The 14,999-nt window shown below is 47.7% G+C and overlaps 1 protein-coding gene across 3 annotated transcripts in view; it reads right to left on the bottom strand.

The window, feature by feature from the left end:
* IGDCC4 (immunoglobulin superfamily DCC subclass member 4) overlaps nucleotides 1-14,999 on the bottom strand; it is an 86,886-nt gene that overhangs the window by 16,245 nt on the left and 55,642 nt on the right. For all 3 annotated transcript variants that reach the window (XM_014250992.2, XM_088063286.1, XM_088063287.1), the window contains 9 exons: nucleotides 13,264-13,398; nucleotides 10,643-10,798; nucleotides 9,723-10,133; nucleotides 8,881-9,045; nucleotides 7,753-7,890; nucleotides 6,142-6,312; nucleotides 5,330-5,563; nucleotides 918-1,025; nucleotides 465-648 (listed from right to left, as the gene is read on the bottom strand). In XM_014250992.2, the coding sequence (XP_014106467.2) occupies nucleotides 465-648; nucleotides 918-1,025; nucleotides 5,330-5,563; nucleotides 6,142-6,312; nucleotides 7,753-7,890; nucleotides 8,881-9,045; nucleotides 9,723-10,133; nucleotides 10,643-10,798; nucleotides 13,264-13,398 (1,702 nt within the window). The remainder of the gene's footprint in view (nucleotides 1-464; nucleotides 649-917; nucleotides 1,026-5,329; nucleotides 5,564-6,141; nucleotides 6,313-7,752; nucleotides 7,891-8,880; nucleotides 9,046-9,722; nucleotides 10,134-10,642; nucleotides 10,799-13,263; nucleotides 13,399-14,999) is intronic.

Here is a 14,999-nt window from a genome sequence, read left to right as displayed (position 1 = left end):
AGTTCCCAGTCTCCAGGACCATTTCTGATACACTTGCAGGGAAAAGCAGAAAACAGTCTGGTTAGAGGCTAAATATGGGCACTAGTATTCAGATGTAAAATACAGCCCCAAATTGTTAGAACTGCTTAAACTTTAGCAATTTATAGACCAAACTTATGAGGACCATTTCACAAATCCTGACTGAACAACCCATAACTGCACCCAGCCATGTTGTTAACAAGTGTGTAAGGTCCAACCACAGCAAAAAAGATGCAGAGACCAGTACATGATTCCCTGGTATTGAAGTCAAGACAAGTCCCACTGCCACATCTCAGCAGTTCTGAACATTATCTGTGACCACAGCAGGTATTCCCAGCATATGAAACACCCAGGATTTTGCTGAATTCTGGAAATTCCATGCAACTTCCTCCTGCCCCGTGTTCATTCCTGACATGAACAACACATGGCAGATGAACCCTCTTTACCTGGTGTAGTACGTCACAAGAGAGGCGTTTTTCAGGCCCCAGGGGCTGAAGCGCACGGTGTAGTTGACAATTTTGACTGTTGTGAAGTCAGGTTTCTTCCAGCGGAGCCAGATGGAAGTTGAGCTGTTGGACTCTGCATAGACTTGGACTGGAGGCAGTGGAGGCCCCTTCTGCACAGGGGGATCTACAGTGCAGCACAAAAAGAGATGTGGAGGTGTACATGACAGTAATGCCACTCACACCCAGGAGAAGAACAAACCCAATGAAAAGGGGAATATTTTGCTCCTTTCTCTCCTTTCAATGCGTTTCGCAATGACTGTCAAAAGGAGTTCCCTTATGTCATGACCTTCCCTATTTTGGTATTGTCCTTTTTGAAGTTCATTCTCTCTAATCCCTCCACCTTTCCTCTGAAGCCAAGTAGAAGAGACACAACAACTGAAGGGCATTTCTCACCTACTGCTGCTGCAGGTGCCTTTTCTGTTTTGCCCTTCCAAACTGCCGCGTACCCATCTTCGTGTTTATTGAATGCCACCAGCTTCACCTCATACAGTTTCCCAGGAGCTGGAAAAATCAATCAGGGTTTGCCTTGAGTTTGCTATTTTTATTTATATTATATTTATATTAATATATTTATATTAATATATTTATATTAATATGCTATTTGCTATTTATATTTGCTATTTTTGTCACCAATCCCCCCTAGTCAGACACATTTTCTTTGATCGTGCCAGCTTTTCTCACCGTCCAAGAAAGTAGCTTGAACATAATAAATACATTTTTGTTACCTTATACCTAAGTAAATATCACCTAATGCCTAAATTACAGCAGGGAGTCCCCCTTCCACTTACAGGCTTCCCACACACAAACACTGTCTCACAGCTGGTGTATGTTACCAGCACAGCTGCTCTTTGCTTCTCCCCTCACTTTGACAGAAATTATCAGCAGGAAATGGACTTGCCCCAGCAACCTTCAAGGGTTGATCAGTGTCCTGGCCTTTTCCACATCTACTCAGGATCTCCAGATCTTCCTCCCTTACAAACTTCTTAAAAAACCTACAGATGCTGACTCCTCTCTCCACATGGAAGTGACTGCACTGCACTATTTCTGAGGAATGAGAACATTCTCTCCTCCCCCAAAATGCACCTCCTGTTTCTAAAGTCCTTTCTGATTTATTCACTGCTGTGAGAATCTTCCTTCCAGCAAATCCTCAAACACCCTGTTAAGTCACTGGCAGCCTTTGTTGCATGGTGTCCATTTTGCCTCCACAGTAGAGCTTCCCAATTTGCAATTAGAAAAGCAACAATGCACAGAAAACCCACAGCAAAAACCTGAGGGTCCTCATTGCATGTTCTCATCAGAGAGCCTCACACATTGGGGAATCTCAAACTGAGCTGCAGGACAGGACGCTCTGTCTCCAAGCAGTGCTTTGGTCTAAAATCCACTTCCCTCCTTCCTCCAGCCTTTCATCAGCTTCTTCATTTTTAATGGAGATGTTTAATCAAAGAAACAGCTTGGGAGATATAAAGTTCTCAAAGAAGACATTCCCTGCAGCAGCCAGCCCCTTCAGGAGCTCAGCCAGAGCAGTCCACTCTGCCTTTTGTTGCCTTGGCTGCAGCACATTGATGAAGTTCGTTAATTTGGGACATGCCTCTTCATTCCCTGCCCTCACAGATCACTGCTCTCTTTGCCAGACAACGTAAGCAGAATGAAACCCTTTTTATTGATGCCAATTTTATTATTACTGCCCTGATTACACTCCCAGAGGCTGATGGTACCAATTACCAAAGGCTTTCTCTGCTCCACAACACACGCTCACGCTCAGAATATAAAAACACTTCAGCCACATTTTTCTTCCCCAAAGAATCTCAAAAGCAGAGTTTTGTCTGCCTTCAAGACAGCCTGATCTGCATTTTCACACTCTCCAGCCACATTAAAATGTTTCAAACCCACACAAGTGGGAAAAGGCCAAAGGGAACTCAACCCCCAAAGGGCTGGAACCATGGGCTCAGTGGAACAAAGAACCCCCAGCCCATCTCTTGTCAGCATCACACTCTCCTGCCTGAGCCTTGGGCTGGGCTTAACTGGGACATGAGCAGTGGACAGTGCCATCCAAAATTTTGAGGAACAGCTCACAGGTGTAATGCAGCTGGGGCAGCTCACAGAGAGAACAGAGTGAAGGAAAGGACAAGTCCTCAATCTCCATCCCTGGGCAGGATCAATACAGCAGCTGGTTACATGTGACACCAGGGGAGCTTGACTGCAAGATCAAGCACCTCACATCCTGAAAATAGGGGTATTTTGGATTTCTCAGTCAGAGGATTTGCTTCAAATTTTATACAAAGGCCCAGATGTTCAAGCTCTTAGAAGAGGCAGACATAAAACTCTATCAAGCTGTCAAGAAGCTGGTAGGCAGCATGAAAACAGATGTATTTCACTGCATTCCATAATACATTAAATATAAACAGAATAATCTAGTCCAGATAATTTCAAATCACTAATCTGGATGGCTGCATAATATATCCAATATGCTAAATATGTTGCTTCACTCAGCGTTTCAAGGTGTTCATACTGGCTAGGTGCCAGAAGCCATACTTTCCTTTAAGTGGGAAAACACCCTGATTTCCAGAGAGTTACTTCTAGAGGAATACAATCTTCCTTCATGGGAATGTGGAAGGTAGGATCAGATCCCTGCCACTTATTTTTCATACAAATTATGGCCCTGGTAGTGGCACCTCAGTACAGAGAGTAAGTGCTAGAACATCAATGGAAGTCACTAAAAATTTCTCAGGGAAAACCCCTCCTGGTGATTCAGGAAAGCTTCCTTCTGATTTTGTGGACTCATGAAATTGCTGGATTTCCTGTGTGCCCTTGACCTCTCTCACAGGACTGCAGCACACACCTCTCAGATAAGACACAAGGTACCATTAGTGACACCATTCTAAGGAGACACGGCTTGCTCCAGAGATTAGCACAAGATGGGAGAAGTCTTCTGTTTCAAGCCACAGCTCAAACCAAGGCAAGGGGCAGAGCACTGGCTTCAGTGACACTACGGAGCTGTGGAGCCAAGGGACATGTAGTGACCACTCTGGACCTTGTCTGCACTGACATGGAACACACCACATCTGAGCTCAGCCTGGTATGCCCATGCCCAACCTGGGATTTCCTGACACCACTTCAAACACCAGAACAGGCTTCCTAGAGAGATGGTCGATGCCCCAAGCTTGTTAGTGTTAAAAAGACATTTTGGACAGAATTTGCTTTCATTTTCGGTCAACACTGAGGTACCCAGGCTGTTGGATTCAATGACTCTTGAAGATAATCCCAAGAGACAGTGTTGGGTATTTGTTTTTATAGAGGGATCTTAGGAGAGGTTTCCAGTGCTGTGCTTTCCAGGCAGACATCCCTGATCTGGGAAACCCTCCCAGCTAATTCCCCATCAGCCCAGATACCATTAGGGCTGCCAGCCCTTCCTGAGACCACTACCTGCTCTGCCTAGAAGCTGCAGGCCTAAGTACTGCACAGAGCAGTTCTGCACTTAAAACTAAACCCTTCTAAATCCCAACCACTCCTCCTTGTTCCATGTACAGACCCCCTCCCTTCCTCAGCACAGCCTGACCCTTCCTTTACAGTACACGTGCAGGAGCACATCATTCATCAGCACAGGGGGAGCAGAGGGAACATCCTGGGCTGGGAGAAACCCGAGCCTGAGCTCCTGACACAGCGATAGCCAAGGCACAGCCGCCAAATCATACGGAAACCATTAGGGCTTGACGGATGCCCAAATTCAAGGAAGTAATTACAGAAGAACAAGCAGCCTTCTCAGCATCAATGTGCCAGAGCATTTGGAACCAATTCAGCCCACTCCCAGCCCCTGCACCAACTGATTTGCCAGTGGTTGGAGCAACACGTGATGATGTTCACATGTGGTTTCCTCTGTGCAATAATTACAGACCTAAATTTTTCAGAGAAACTCATCACTGTTAACACTCTCAGTGGCAAGATGGCTGTGACAGAGCTGGGAACCCCACTTAGAGGTGGCACAAACAGTCCTCCCAGGTGCTGCAGCCTGACCTTTATGCTGTACATAATATATATGCTCCAAGTGTAAGATGAACCAACATAACAGACACGTGCCTTACAGTCTCCACTCACTGGGCAGTAACAGGATGAAGCATGAAGTGGGGGATGGAAGAACTCTAGGAAGCAGAAAGCCTCTTTCAAGGATGTCATTACTCTCTTCTCCATCCTGTATCAATGGCTAAATCAGTTAATTAATACAATCAGATGTTAGGAACGCAACCCCTTGTCGGAAATGCCAAGCACATTGAGCCAGGCAGGCAGGTCTCACTGCTGCTGAGATCTTGTCCAGTCATGGACACTCACTCTTCCATCCCTTTTCCCTTAGTGGGAGATGGAGGAGAATACTGGGCTAAAATTAGTATGCTATGAATTATGCCATCTCTGCATTTTAATATAGAGAGAAGGGAAGGAATCAGGGGAGGAGATATCATTGTCCTGACTGGAGATTTCAATCACAGCACTCTTTATAGTGACTCAATAAAAACACTAATTAATTAAGAACCACTTATTAACATACACTAAGTATACTGGTAACTTGGTCAAAATCCCTGCTAAATTTGCATTAGAAATTTCTGTGCTTTAAACTCTACTCAATACAAGCCTCAAGAGCGCCACTCCAGAAAGGATTTTGGATGATCTTAAAACACCTCAGATATCCTGGCCCTATGTATCTCCAGTCATGCAAACAACTGAGATGCTTCTTGGGAGCATCCTGGGATGCTACAAAGTGCAAGAGACAGGCCCTGGTTTCCACACCAAGCGCTAGGAAGATGCAGCCAGCTAACCTAGTCGAGTCAGCTCGTACTGCTTCACTTTCTTCTTTAGTTTTATGGGTCCTACATCCCAGCTCTCATCTTCAGCACCATCCAAAGGGCTCTCATCACTGGACTCCTCTGGGCCCACCTCTCTGTAGTAGAGCTTGTAGCCAGATATCTGGGCATGGTTTGCTGGGGGCTGCCACGTTATCAGGAGAGACTCCATCTTCGCTCGGACTTTTAATTCTGTTGGGGCAAATGGAACTGGAAGAAGAAGAAGACAAGAGAAAAAGATTGAGCCATATGTCTCCATTTCCCTGGTCTACTGAATCCTCCTGGTCCCTCAGTAGTGAGGGAAGAGTGTGAGGAAAAGGCTGATCTGAGTGGGGTGTCTCCACTCCCTGACAGTGGGACATTCACACTCTACCACTGGCTTTCCCAGCTGGGTGATACAGAAACAACGATGTCACAAAACCACTGTGGGAGTTCCTCAGTGTATTCTGAGATATCACCATCTTTAACCACTGCTGCATTCTGGCATGGGCTTGGCTCTGTTTGGCAGAATTGTTTATTCACTTCTGAATGTCATAACATTGGGATCTGGAGTTCTGTTTGTTTTCTGTATTTTAAGAACTTTAACAGCTGCACACGGAGGGAGCAAAGCCTCACTGCCCAGGCAAGCAGTGAGATGTACAGGGGCTGCTGAGCAGCAAGGTAAAGGTGAGAACTTCGGTCTGCCCAAAACCAATGGCTGTAATTCCCATAGGAAAGCAAGTATCTCTGAAAATGCCTTAAGTTCCCCTCACCCTGTCCTAAACCCCAGGCATTCCCCAGCCTCCTACCATGTGTCTGGTTGTCTCTGTCAGGAGTCCGATGCTGGGTCCACTCGGAAGGGGCCCCATATCCCACACTGGTGCTGGCTGCGATCCGAACTTTGTACACCTTGTTGGGATGGAGCGAGTACAGGGTGATCTGGGTCTCATTTCCACCCACTTCGATGGAGGTGACCTGATCTGCTGGAACCAAGGGGACACCACTGAACACCACCAGGGATTTCCCAGCCAAAGGGAAGTACAGCTGAGCAGCCACAAACCTCATTCCCCCATCTTGGTCTGCACACCCTGGGCTGGCTTGGATTTGCCCAGACCAGTCTTATGCCACCAGAAAGAAACTGTAAGGCTGGGCAGAGCTGATATTCTGACTGACAACTCCCTTCATCACATTCCAAACTGCAGGTTGCCTTTAGCACCACAGAGCTTGCCCAGAGGGAGCTGTCAGAAACCTTGCTCTGATGATGTGATGGTGGAACATGAGCACAGCTAATGGGAGTTGATGGCATGTTCCAGTGCTTCTCACTGCTGTATTTAAACCCTCACCTTAACGTGAACCAGAACTGTCCAGCAGCCCCGCTTTCCGCAAAATTCACACCCTCATCCACACCAGACAGAGGTTTTACTGCTCCCTCTTCAGCCCACCCAAGTTCATAAGGGAGGTAACAGGAATTTTAAACTGAGAATAGTCTGGGATTTTCACTGTATCAGCTAACTGGTTTTGCTGAAGATTCATGTGGCCTGTTCAGAGTACACACAGGTCTTGATTTCAGCTTCCCTTGGTGTTAACTCAGCCAGGAGCACTGTCTCTGCTACGTAATAGCGTATTGCTGAGTGTGATCCCTGGATTGCAAGTGTTTCCAAGGTTTTATGATGCCACTGAGCCATGTGCAGGCTCAAGGCAAAAGAACCAGAGCCAGGAGTCACAGCACAGACTACTAATCCTGTTCAAATACATGGGAACATGTCCAGCACCTCATCACACTCGCCATCCCTCTCTCAGGAAGAATCATGACCCTGGGAAGTGAGGAGCTGCAGAGCTTTGACAGTTTTAAGACCAAATACCCAGAAGGATTTGCAAAGCAAGCACACATAGAATTGGAACAGCCCCATCCAGCAGAGGTAAATGTTACTATCCCTGCTGAACCCTGCTCAGCCTGTCTGACAACATAAACAAAATTGGATAAAAGCTGGCAATAGAGCAACACAACCTGGCCAGGGTGTTTGGGGTTCTTTCCCACAAGGATCACTTTGATTAGACTCCATTTTAAGGAAACTGAAAGCATTTACCCCTCTTCCCCAAGCAGCATAAAGTTCTTCCCCCAAAACACAGTGCAGATGGCAGTGAAGGGCTGCTCATGCAGACATTCTTGGGACAGCACAAACATGGGTCAGGCCATTCTCTAGGGGACACAGTGCCTCCATGATCACAGGAAAAGGCAACTCGAGGTCGTGTGAAGTAGCACTGCCATAACCACCAGACAGAGCCAGGCTATGAAAGGGTTCTCCTCCGTTGGGTAAAAGGGATCCCTGTTTTCAGCTTTGCACCACCTCCCTTTCACATCACAGCCTGTTAACACCACTAGAGCAGACAACACAAACCCCAAATAGAGTTTTCCTCACCTTCCTTGAGGGTGCAGTAGTCGATCTTGTACTTGGTTATCTTGCCGTTACTCAGCTCAGGAGGAGGAGGCAGCCAGGTCACACGGATGTCACCAGGAGTCATGCTCGACAGGGACAGCTGAGGGGCTGCACTGGGAACTGGGTTAACAACCAAGAGAAGTCAGCAAAGACCAGGGCAAGACCTCAACACATCAACAGCTCTCTGAGCTGGTTGGAGGCCACTACCTTAGGTCTGCCACAGCCACTGGTGACTTGGTATCTGTCCTGGAGGAACCAACACCCCACAGCCCTTCAGGGGTGTCTGGGGAGGGGAGATGCTGGACTGCTCCACTTCCAAGCTGACCAGAGCCTGCTGGCCCCAACCACACTGCTCCCAGGGACCTGTGTCCAGGGCAAACTGAGCAGGGTGGCACACACCAGCTCTCAGCTTGTGCTGTACTGTGGAGCACGAAGGAGACACAAAAGCAAAGGGCTCACAGATCCAAACTGCAGCCTGGGAATCCTCATTCCCTTGAGAACCACAGCTCTGGGCTGCAGGCAGCTTTCATGCTTTCAACTCAGCCTTTCAGGCTTCAGACACACACATGGGACCATGCAGGTCACCCTGTCACGAGCATTAAAAGCACATAATGCACATGAGGTCTGCCAAAACCATCTCTGCTTGCCTCTGTCCTGCAGCTTGTTGAAAGCTGTGCATGGCCTCCCATTGGGCAGCTGTGCTTCTGGCACTCTGCCCTTACTGCTCACAAAATTCTGTGTGATAAATGGTAAAATCAGCACAAACTACTGGCTCTTAAGGGGTCTGACCTCAAGGCTGCTCCACCCCTACAAAATGCAATAGATGTTTCTTCTGAGTTGAAATCCAGTCTGGCCCAGAGTAAAGCTTAGAGCAGTATCACATGGGTTAGGTGAAAGCCCTTAGGAGTTGACAGCAATTCCCAAAGGATTCTCATGGGCCCCACAATCAGCCAGGTTATTTTCATACGCTTCATCACCCAAGCTGATGATGAGACCAGAGTGCAGGTTTAGGTTTCTAGGAGCTGCTACTCTCTGTAGTACATTCAGTGCTCACCATGAACCAGGCCAAGAACATTTCCTAGGAACCAATACCCATCTAATTCAACGCACCATCCTCCAGGGTCTGGACTATGATGGAAGAGGACGTCCGGCTGGCTCCCAGCTGGGAATATGCAACCACGTAGAAGACATAGTTGGTGTTTGGTTCCAGATCCTTGACTTGCAGCTCAGTTGTGTCGTTATTGACAGCAAACTGGTATTCCACATTATCTGTTCCTAGAGCCAAGGAAACACTGATCAGCAGGTCAGTGAACTGCCAAGACACTCTGAAAAATTACTTAATTCACAAAGCCCACAGACTAAATCCACTTTAAAAATCACTATATCTTCTCCAATTTCCCCAGCACCTGCACAGCCTCATCTCTTACATGAGTTTTTTGGGCAGAAACTCCAATGCCTCAATGTTAATGTCTCCATTTTGACTCAAACTTCTTAATCCGTGCTGAAGCAGCTGCAGTTACCAATTTAATTTTCAGAAGCACTCTGGTAACAGTTCAGCAGGAGCATTGTTTGGGAAGCTAGACCCCAAGAAAGCCAGTGCCTCACTTCAGATTCTGGGTGTGGATAATTTAGTGATTCCCCCTGTACACAATGCAGCTGGTTAATATCACTGCTAATAATCACACTCTTTGCATACAAAATCAAATCAATCAGTGCCTGGTCCCATAGAATCCAGACAATTCTTCTATGTGGACACACTACTGCCAGTCAGAAGTTAGAATATGCTGGCTAATCCACAGGCACTGTCACGGGCTGATACTGATTCCAGGAGAAAATTCCTTTACCTGCTAAGAAAAGGGAATTGCCTCACACTTATCATTAGCTGGGGAAGAAGGTCAAGCTGTGCCCTGTACCTTTGACACAGCTGTGCTGCTCAGGGTGGTAACACCTACCCACAGCGCGCTGGTAGTGCAAGGAGAAGCCGATGATCTGCTCACTGTTGTGCTCCGGCCGCTCCCAGGACACGAGGACGGTGGTGCTGGAGAGGGACACGGCCGAGACCTTCTTGGGAGCGCTGGGCAAACCCTCCCGCACGATCACCGAGAGCTTGGCGGTGGCACAGGCCATGCCCAGGCTGTTCTCAGCCACACACTGGTAGTAGCCAGCATCCTCCAGGCCAATCTGGTTGATGACGAGGCTGCCGCTGCTCTGCACCTTCACGCGCCCGTTGGAGAGGATGGGCTCCCCGTTCTTCAGCCAGTGGATGGTGGGGGCTGGCTCTCCCTCTGCCTTGCACACAAACCTGGCCGTGCTGGCTCGGGTGCGGGAGATGGTTTCAGGAGTCTGGGAGATGCTGGGAGTAGCTGGGAGGAGAAAGGAAAAATTAATGCAGAAAGGAGGAGGAAAAGATAGCAAAGCAAATCCCTTCTCCTCCCCACTCTGTGCTATGTTTTATTCAGTAGCAGCTTTGCTTACAATATGGGATTTTCCAGGCAGACTCTAGAGGCTTAATTTAGACTCTGTCCAAAAGGAAAAATAAATTCTGTATCAATCATCTGCTGTGTTCCCTGATCCTAGGCTGTTCTCCCTGCTGGCTTCTAGAATACTGAAAGTTAACTGCTGATAGAGATTTCCAAGGGGGAACCTTTATAAGGCATAAAACGGTTCAGTAAATACCAGGAACTAAACCCCAAATTAAAGAGGTGACACTCCCACTGAGAGCTATCCCAATCAGGCCTCCTGGCTCTAACCTGGCTCCCATTTTAGCCAGGATGGGCCACAAACCCTTGGGGATTTCCTGGACATTGATCCATGCAATCCACAGCAAGCTGGTCAGCATTTTTACCTGAGAATGTGCCTGCTCTCTACTCACCAAGGATGCGGAGCTCAGCTGCAGCAGTAACAAATTGCCGGGTTTGGGGTTTGTTGGCTCGGCACACGTACACCCCGGAGTGATGGGGCTGGCTGGAAGGAATGAGGAGGTTTGTCCTGCCCAGCACAATGACATCTGTGGAAATGGACTTTCCATCTGCAGGAAGAAACGTGCACAAATGTGGGAGGGAGCCCCAGGCTGCCCTTTATGAGGGCTTATAAACAATGCCAGGATTGCAGCTGGGGAGTGGAGAGACCCCTCAAATCCCAAACTCCAGCCCAGAATAAGATTTCTGCTGGGACACTCCTCAGTGCTTGACAGCCAGCTCAAGCCAACACTGGCTCAAGGTTTAGTTTAGCCTGTAATAATCCAAAAAAGTTCTGGTTTGGATCGAAACAGTTTCTGATGCCTAGGGTGTGCCTGCAATGAAAGCCTTAGGAACAACACATTCAAGGAAAAGCTGTGCTAACACACAGTTTGGAAAAGCTGCTGGATCTTCCTGCTGACCCCCATCATGAGCACAGACATTAATGCAATGTCAGCAAGACTGTTGAATCACTGATAACTCAGGGGTTCCCCCTCTGCATCCTGGATGTGAACTCAAATTGACTGAGTTTCCTGATCCACTCCTTGTTCACAGCTTGGCTGTGAGGTGCTCTAGTGTTTATGTCAGAGCCATGAGCTGCCTTCTCCCCATTCTCCAGACTGGGTGCTCAGCACTGCTGAGTTGGGAAGGAGGAAAGGGCAGCTCTGTATCACTGGCCAGAAGCCAAGATGTCCTTCTACAACTTCAAGTAGCCCTGGGCTCCTCAGCATCACAGACAGCAGAGGCTGGTGCTGGGCACTGCATCTTCTCAGCATCACTCTGAGGTGAGAAACTCAGGGATATGGCATACTACCTCTTAGTGAGTGTTGGAGACAAAGCCAAGAGCTGGGGACAAGTTGAGGAAAGGCTTGGATGGGAGGTCTGGGACAACTCTGCAGACTGGGAGAAGCAGCCAATTTGTGCAGTACCTGTGCATCACCAGACCCTGTCCCTCTCCACTTGCAGAATCACCTCTCCAACACTGCCTGCCTTTACCTCTCCAGTTTCAGCTGAGACTGGAGCTCACACAGAACAAACTCCCCACCTCCACTGTGAACAGCTGCACTGACTTAGCACCTTCAGCAGGGAATGTGGCTGAGAGCAGATCCTCTGCCCCCTCCCTGCACTTTGGGGGTCTTCAGAAGGCCTCACAGTTCAGTGGCTGCACACTCAGAGCAGACAATCTGCACACCCTGTTTGCACTGAAGTGGTTGGTTGGAAAACTGGCTCCAGATGGTAGCAATTAGCTGACACCACCAAGGCTGGCAAGAGCCAAACTGGCAACCTGGAGGTAGATCCTCGGTGTTCCCTACATGACTGATGGTCCAGTAACCCAGACTGTTCCTTAATGAGGGCTTGGAAATAAACTTGTGTAACTCAGAATGACTTGCACTGTTACTTCATCCTTTTAATCTGAAGAGTCCACACAAAGGAGACTGGGACTAAGCAAACACCTGAAAATAAAGCATGGAAAGAGCTGGTTCACCAATCATTCCCCCTCCACTCTTGTCTTCCTTCCTTACAAAAAACTTTCATAATGATAATTAACTCTAATATTATCTATTTTACCATGGGCATCAGCAGCTCTCAGTAAAGCAGTAAGTGATCTAGCACAGGAATGATGAGTATTTGTAATTGTAAAGTGCATGGATAAACTAGAAACATTTCTGCCATAACATTTAAGCCTTGCTCATTTGATTTCCAAAGTGGTATCCTCTGAGGGTTTTTCGCTGCTTTTTTGTGGGGAAGAGGAAATATTTTTATATGCTAAAATCACTGCCTGTGGACAAATCTGGGCTGAAAACCAACCACAATAAATGGCTACAGGGGAGAGTATTAAATTGTGACCCGAATTTCTGAAACTGACTGAGAGCCTTTTCTGGGGGAGAATCAACCTCTGAGCTGAGAATGTCTTCAGTCAGAGCCTCTGAAACACATCTGATGGATGTGAATCTCAGTGAAGTGACACTGGCATCCAACTTGTGACTTTGCCTATCAGCCCTGGGTAACATCTGCCAGCCCAGTTCATTCATACACCTCTGACGAGACCTAAGCAGGTCCTCAATCCTTCCATTCAACAAAAACCTCCCAGTAACAGTCCCAGTCACTCCAAGGATTAACAGATCTTATCAAGTTTTATAATCCTGCAAGATAATACAAGATATTTCTCCAGTGCAATGGCAGATTCCACAGAATCCCCAGTAACCTTGGAGTCCGGGGAGGAGTGGCACCTGACCCCATCTCATGACCTTTACTGCTCCAGTTCACACAAGGAAGACTAATACAGATCAAAAGACATCCAGACACAGGTCAAACAACTCTAAATTGAACTGTGTGCTTTGTAACCTTCAAGATTTAATTAATAATTCCACTTCAGCAAGGACACTCCACACTGCGACACCAGCTGTGTCATTAGGCATCGATGTTACAAGCACCCTTCCTGTCCCAGATTTTTCCACTCTTAATAGATTTTTAGAATGTGGTATCCACAGGTTCCTATGGACAACAGAGATTTAGTCCTGTCCTTCATACTCACCTTGTCTTATCCAGGAGACAAAGGGGGTGGGATCAGCAGCTGCCATACACTCCATCACCACGCTCTCCCCAGCCACCACTGTGGTGTTCTCCGGAGCTGCAATGATGGTGACATCTCCTCCTGCTGGCTGGGAACCTAATGCCAAAAATTAAAAAAAAACCTGTCCTTCCAAGATGCAAAGTTCCCAGAAAAAGAAAACACGTAGAGCCCTGGCTCCCTTGCTGTGCTTCCCTGGGCAGTCTCATGGTATGGAAATGGGCCCAGCTGGGGGAGAAAAGCAGGTCTCGCTTTTATACAACTACAGAAATTTTACTAAAGAAACACAATCCGCCCAACAAAATTTACTCTAATTACATGGGTCCTAATAACAGGATTTTCACATGGAAAACAAGTAGAATTTCAACCCAGAACCTTCATGAACTGTTGCTACATTGATGTTCATTCATTAGATGAAACAAGACATCACTATCCTCAAACACAGCAACACCAACACTCACCCTCCACCAAGGCTTTGGAGCAGCTCAGAAAGAATCCAGTCACTTGGCTAAAGAAGTTCTAATAGCCAGATGCTGGACTGTAAAGTGGAACACAGAGAGGTCACGGCTGTGTCCTGGCCTTCACCTGACAGCACAAAGACTGATCAGTCATCCCACATTTGGAGGAGACAGTGCTGTGTAGCTTGTACGTGCACAGACCAGAGCCAACACTTAAATCAAGCAAGGTTTACAGGAAGGTCTCCAGGCTGCATTGCACAATGCCTTGAGAATGGGATGGGGATATTCTGCTTGAAATTAACCTTCTGCCTGTGTCTGCCCACTGCTGAGCAGAGGTTAAGGGAAGGTTAAGGAAATGCCTTTGCAGCGGCCAGATTTCTGTTGTCAGATGAAAACAACCAAAGCACTCTTGAGCGGACCAGACTGTTCATGACCCTCACCAGTTCCTCCAGCTCTCTTAAACACCTCTAACTCTGGGGGACACTTTTGTTGTTGTCCTCATGAAGGGAGAAATAACTGTAGAGGAGTCATGTAGTACTAGTAACACTTAAGCCTGTAAGGAAAGCTTTTGGCAGCAGGTCTCAAACAAATAAAAGCAGGACCTTTCTGAACACAGTGTATCAAGATGCTGCAGAGTTCAAATCCCAAGAGATTCAGACAAGCTCACAAAGGACACATTTACCGGGACTGTTAAATACGGTCTCATTACAGTCCCCAGCCCAAAATGTTCCTGACTGGGCCCCTGGTTGTCAGATGCTGAGGGAGATGTCCAAGGAAGGCACCATGTCCTCCCGGCCCAGTTTCTTCACATTCTGTCCTCTAGCACCTGCTCTGGCCACATCTGGAGACCCTCACTGGCCATTCATGCGGCATCCAAACAACTCAGTCATATCTGAATTCCTTGGGGATATAAACCAGAGGAGCTTCAGCTTCACAGGCAGAGCTGCCTGCATGGCAGAGGCCACACAGGGCTGCACTGAATGTGCTGTGCTCAGCCCAGCCCCAGGCTCAGTGCCAGTCAATCTAAGCAGGGCAGTCTTTGCCAAAGCATTGGTTCCACACTGAAATGTTCTCGCAGTCCATACGTGCGTGAAAGGGATTTCCATCTCTAGTATTTTGAGCACAGTCAAAAGGAGCCAGCAGAAACCCTGAGGCACCAAGGGAAACCGGGAGTGAGCAGGAGCCGGTGCTTGTCCAGCAGATGGAAGCAGAGACCGAGGAGCGCCCACAGTGCCTGACCTG

This window comes from Pseudopodoces humilis, chromosome 16, assembly GCF_049639895.1.
Source record: "Pseudopodoces humilis isolate 2021_Gansu_Grassland_sample_001 chromosome 16, ASM4963989v1, whole genome shotgun sequence".
Lineage (NCBI taxonomy): Eukaryota > Metazoa > Chordata > Aves > Passeriformes > Paridae > Pseudopodoces > Pseudopodoces humilis.
Note: the sequence above shows the minus strand (reverse complement) of the source record. Positions and strands in the feature narration are given on the sequence as shown.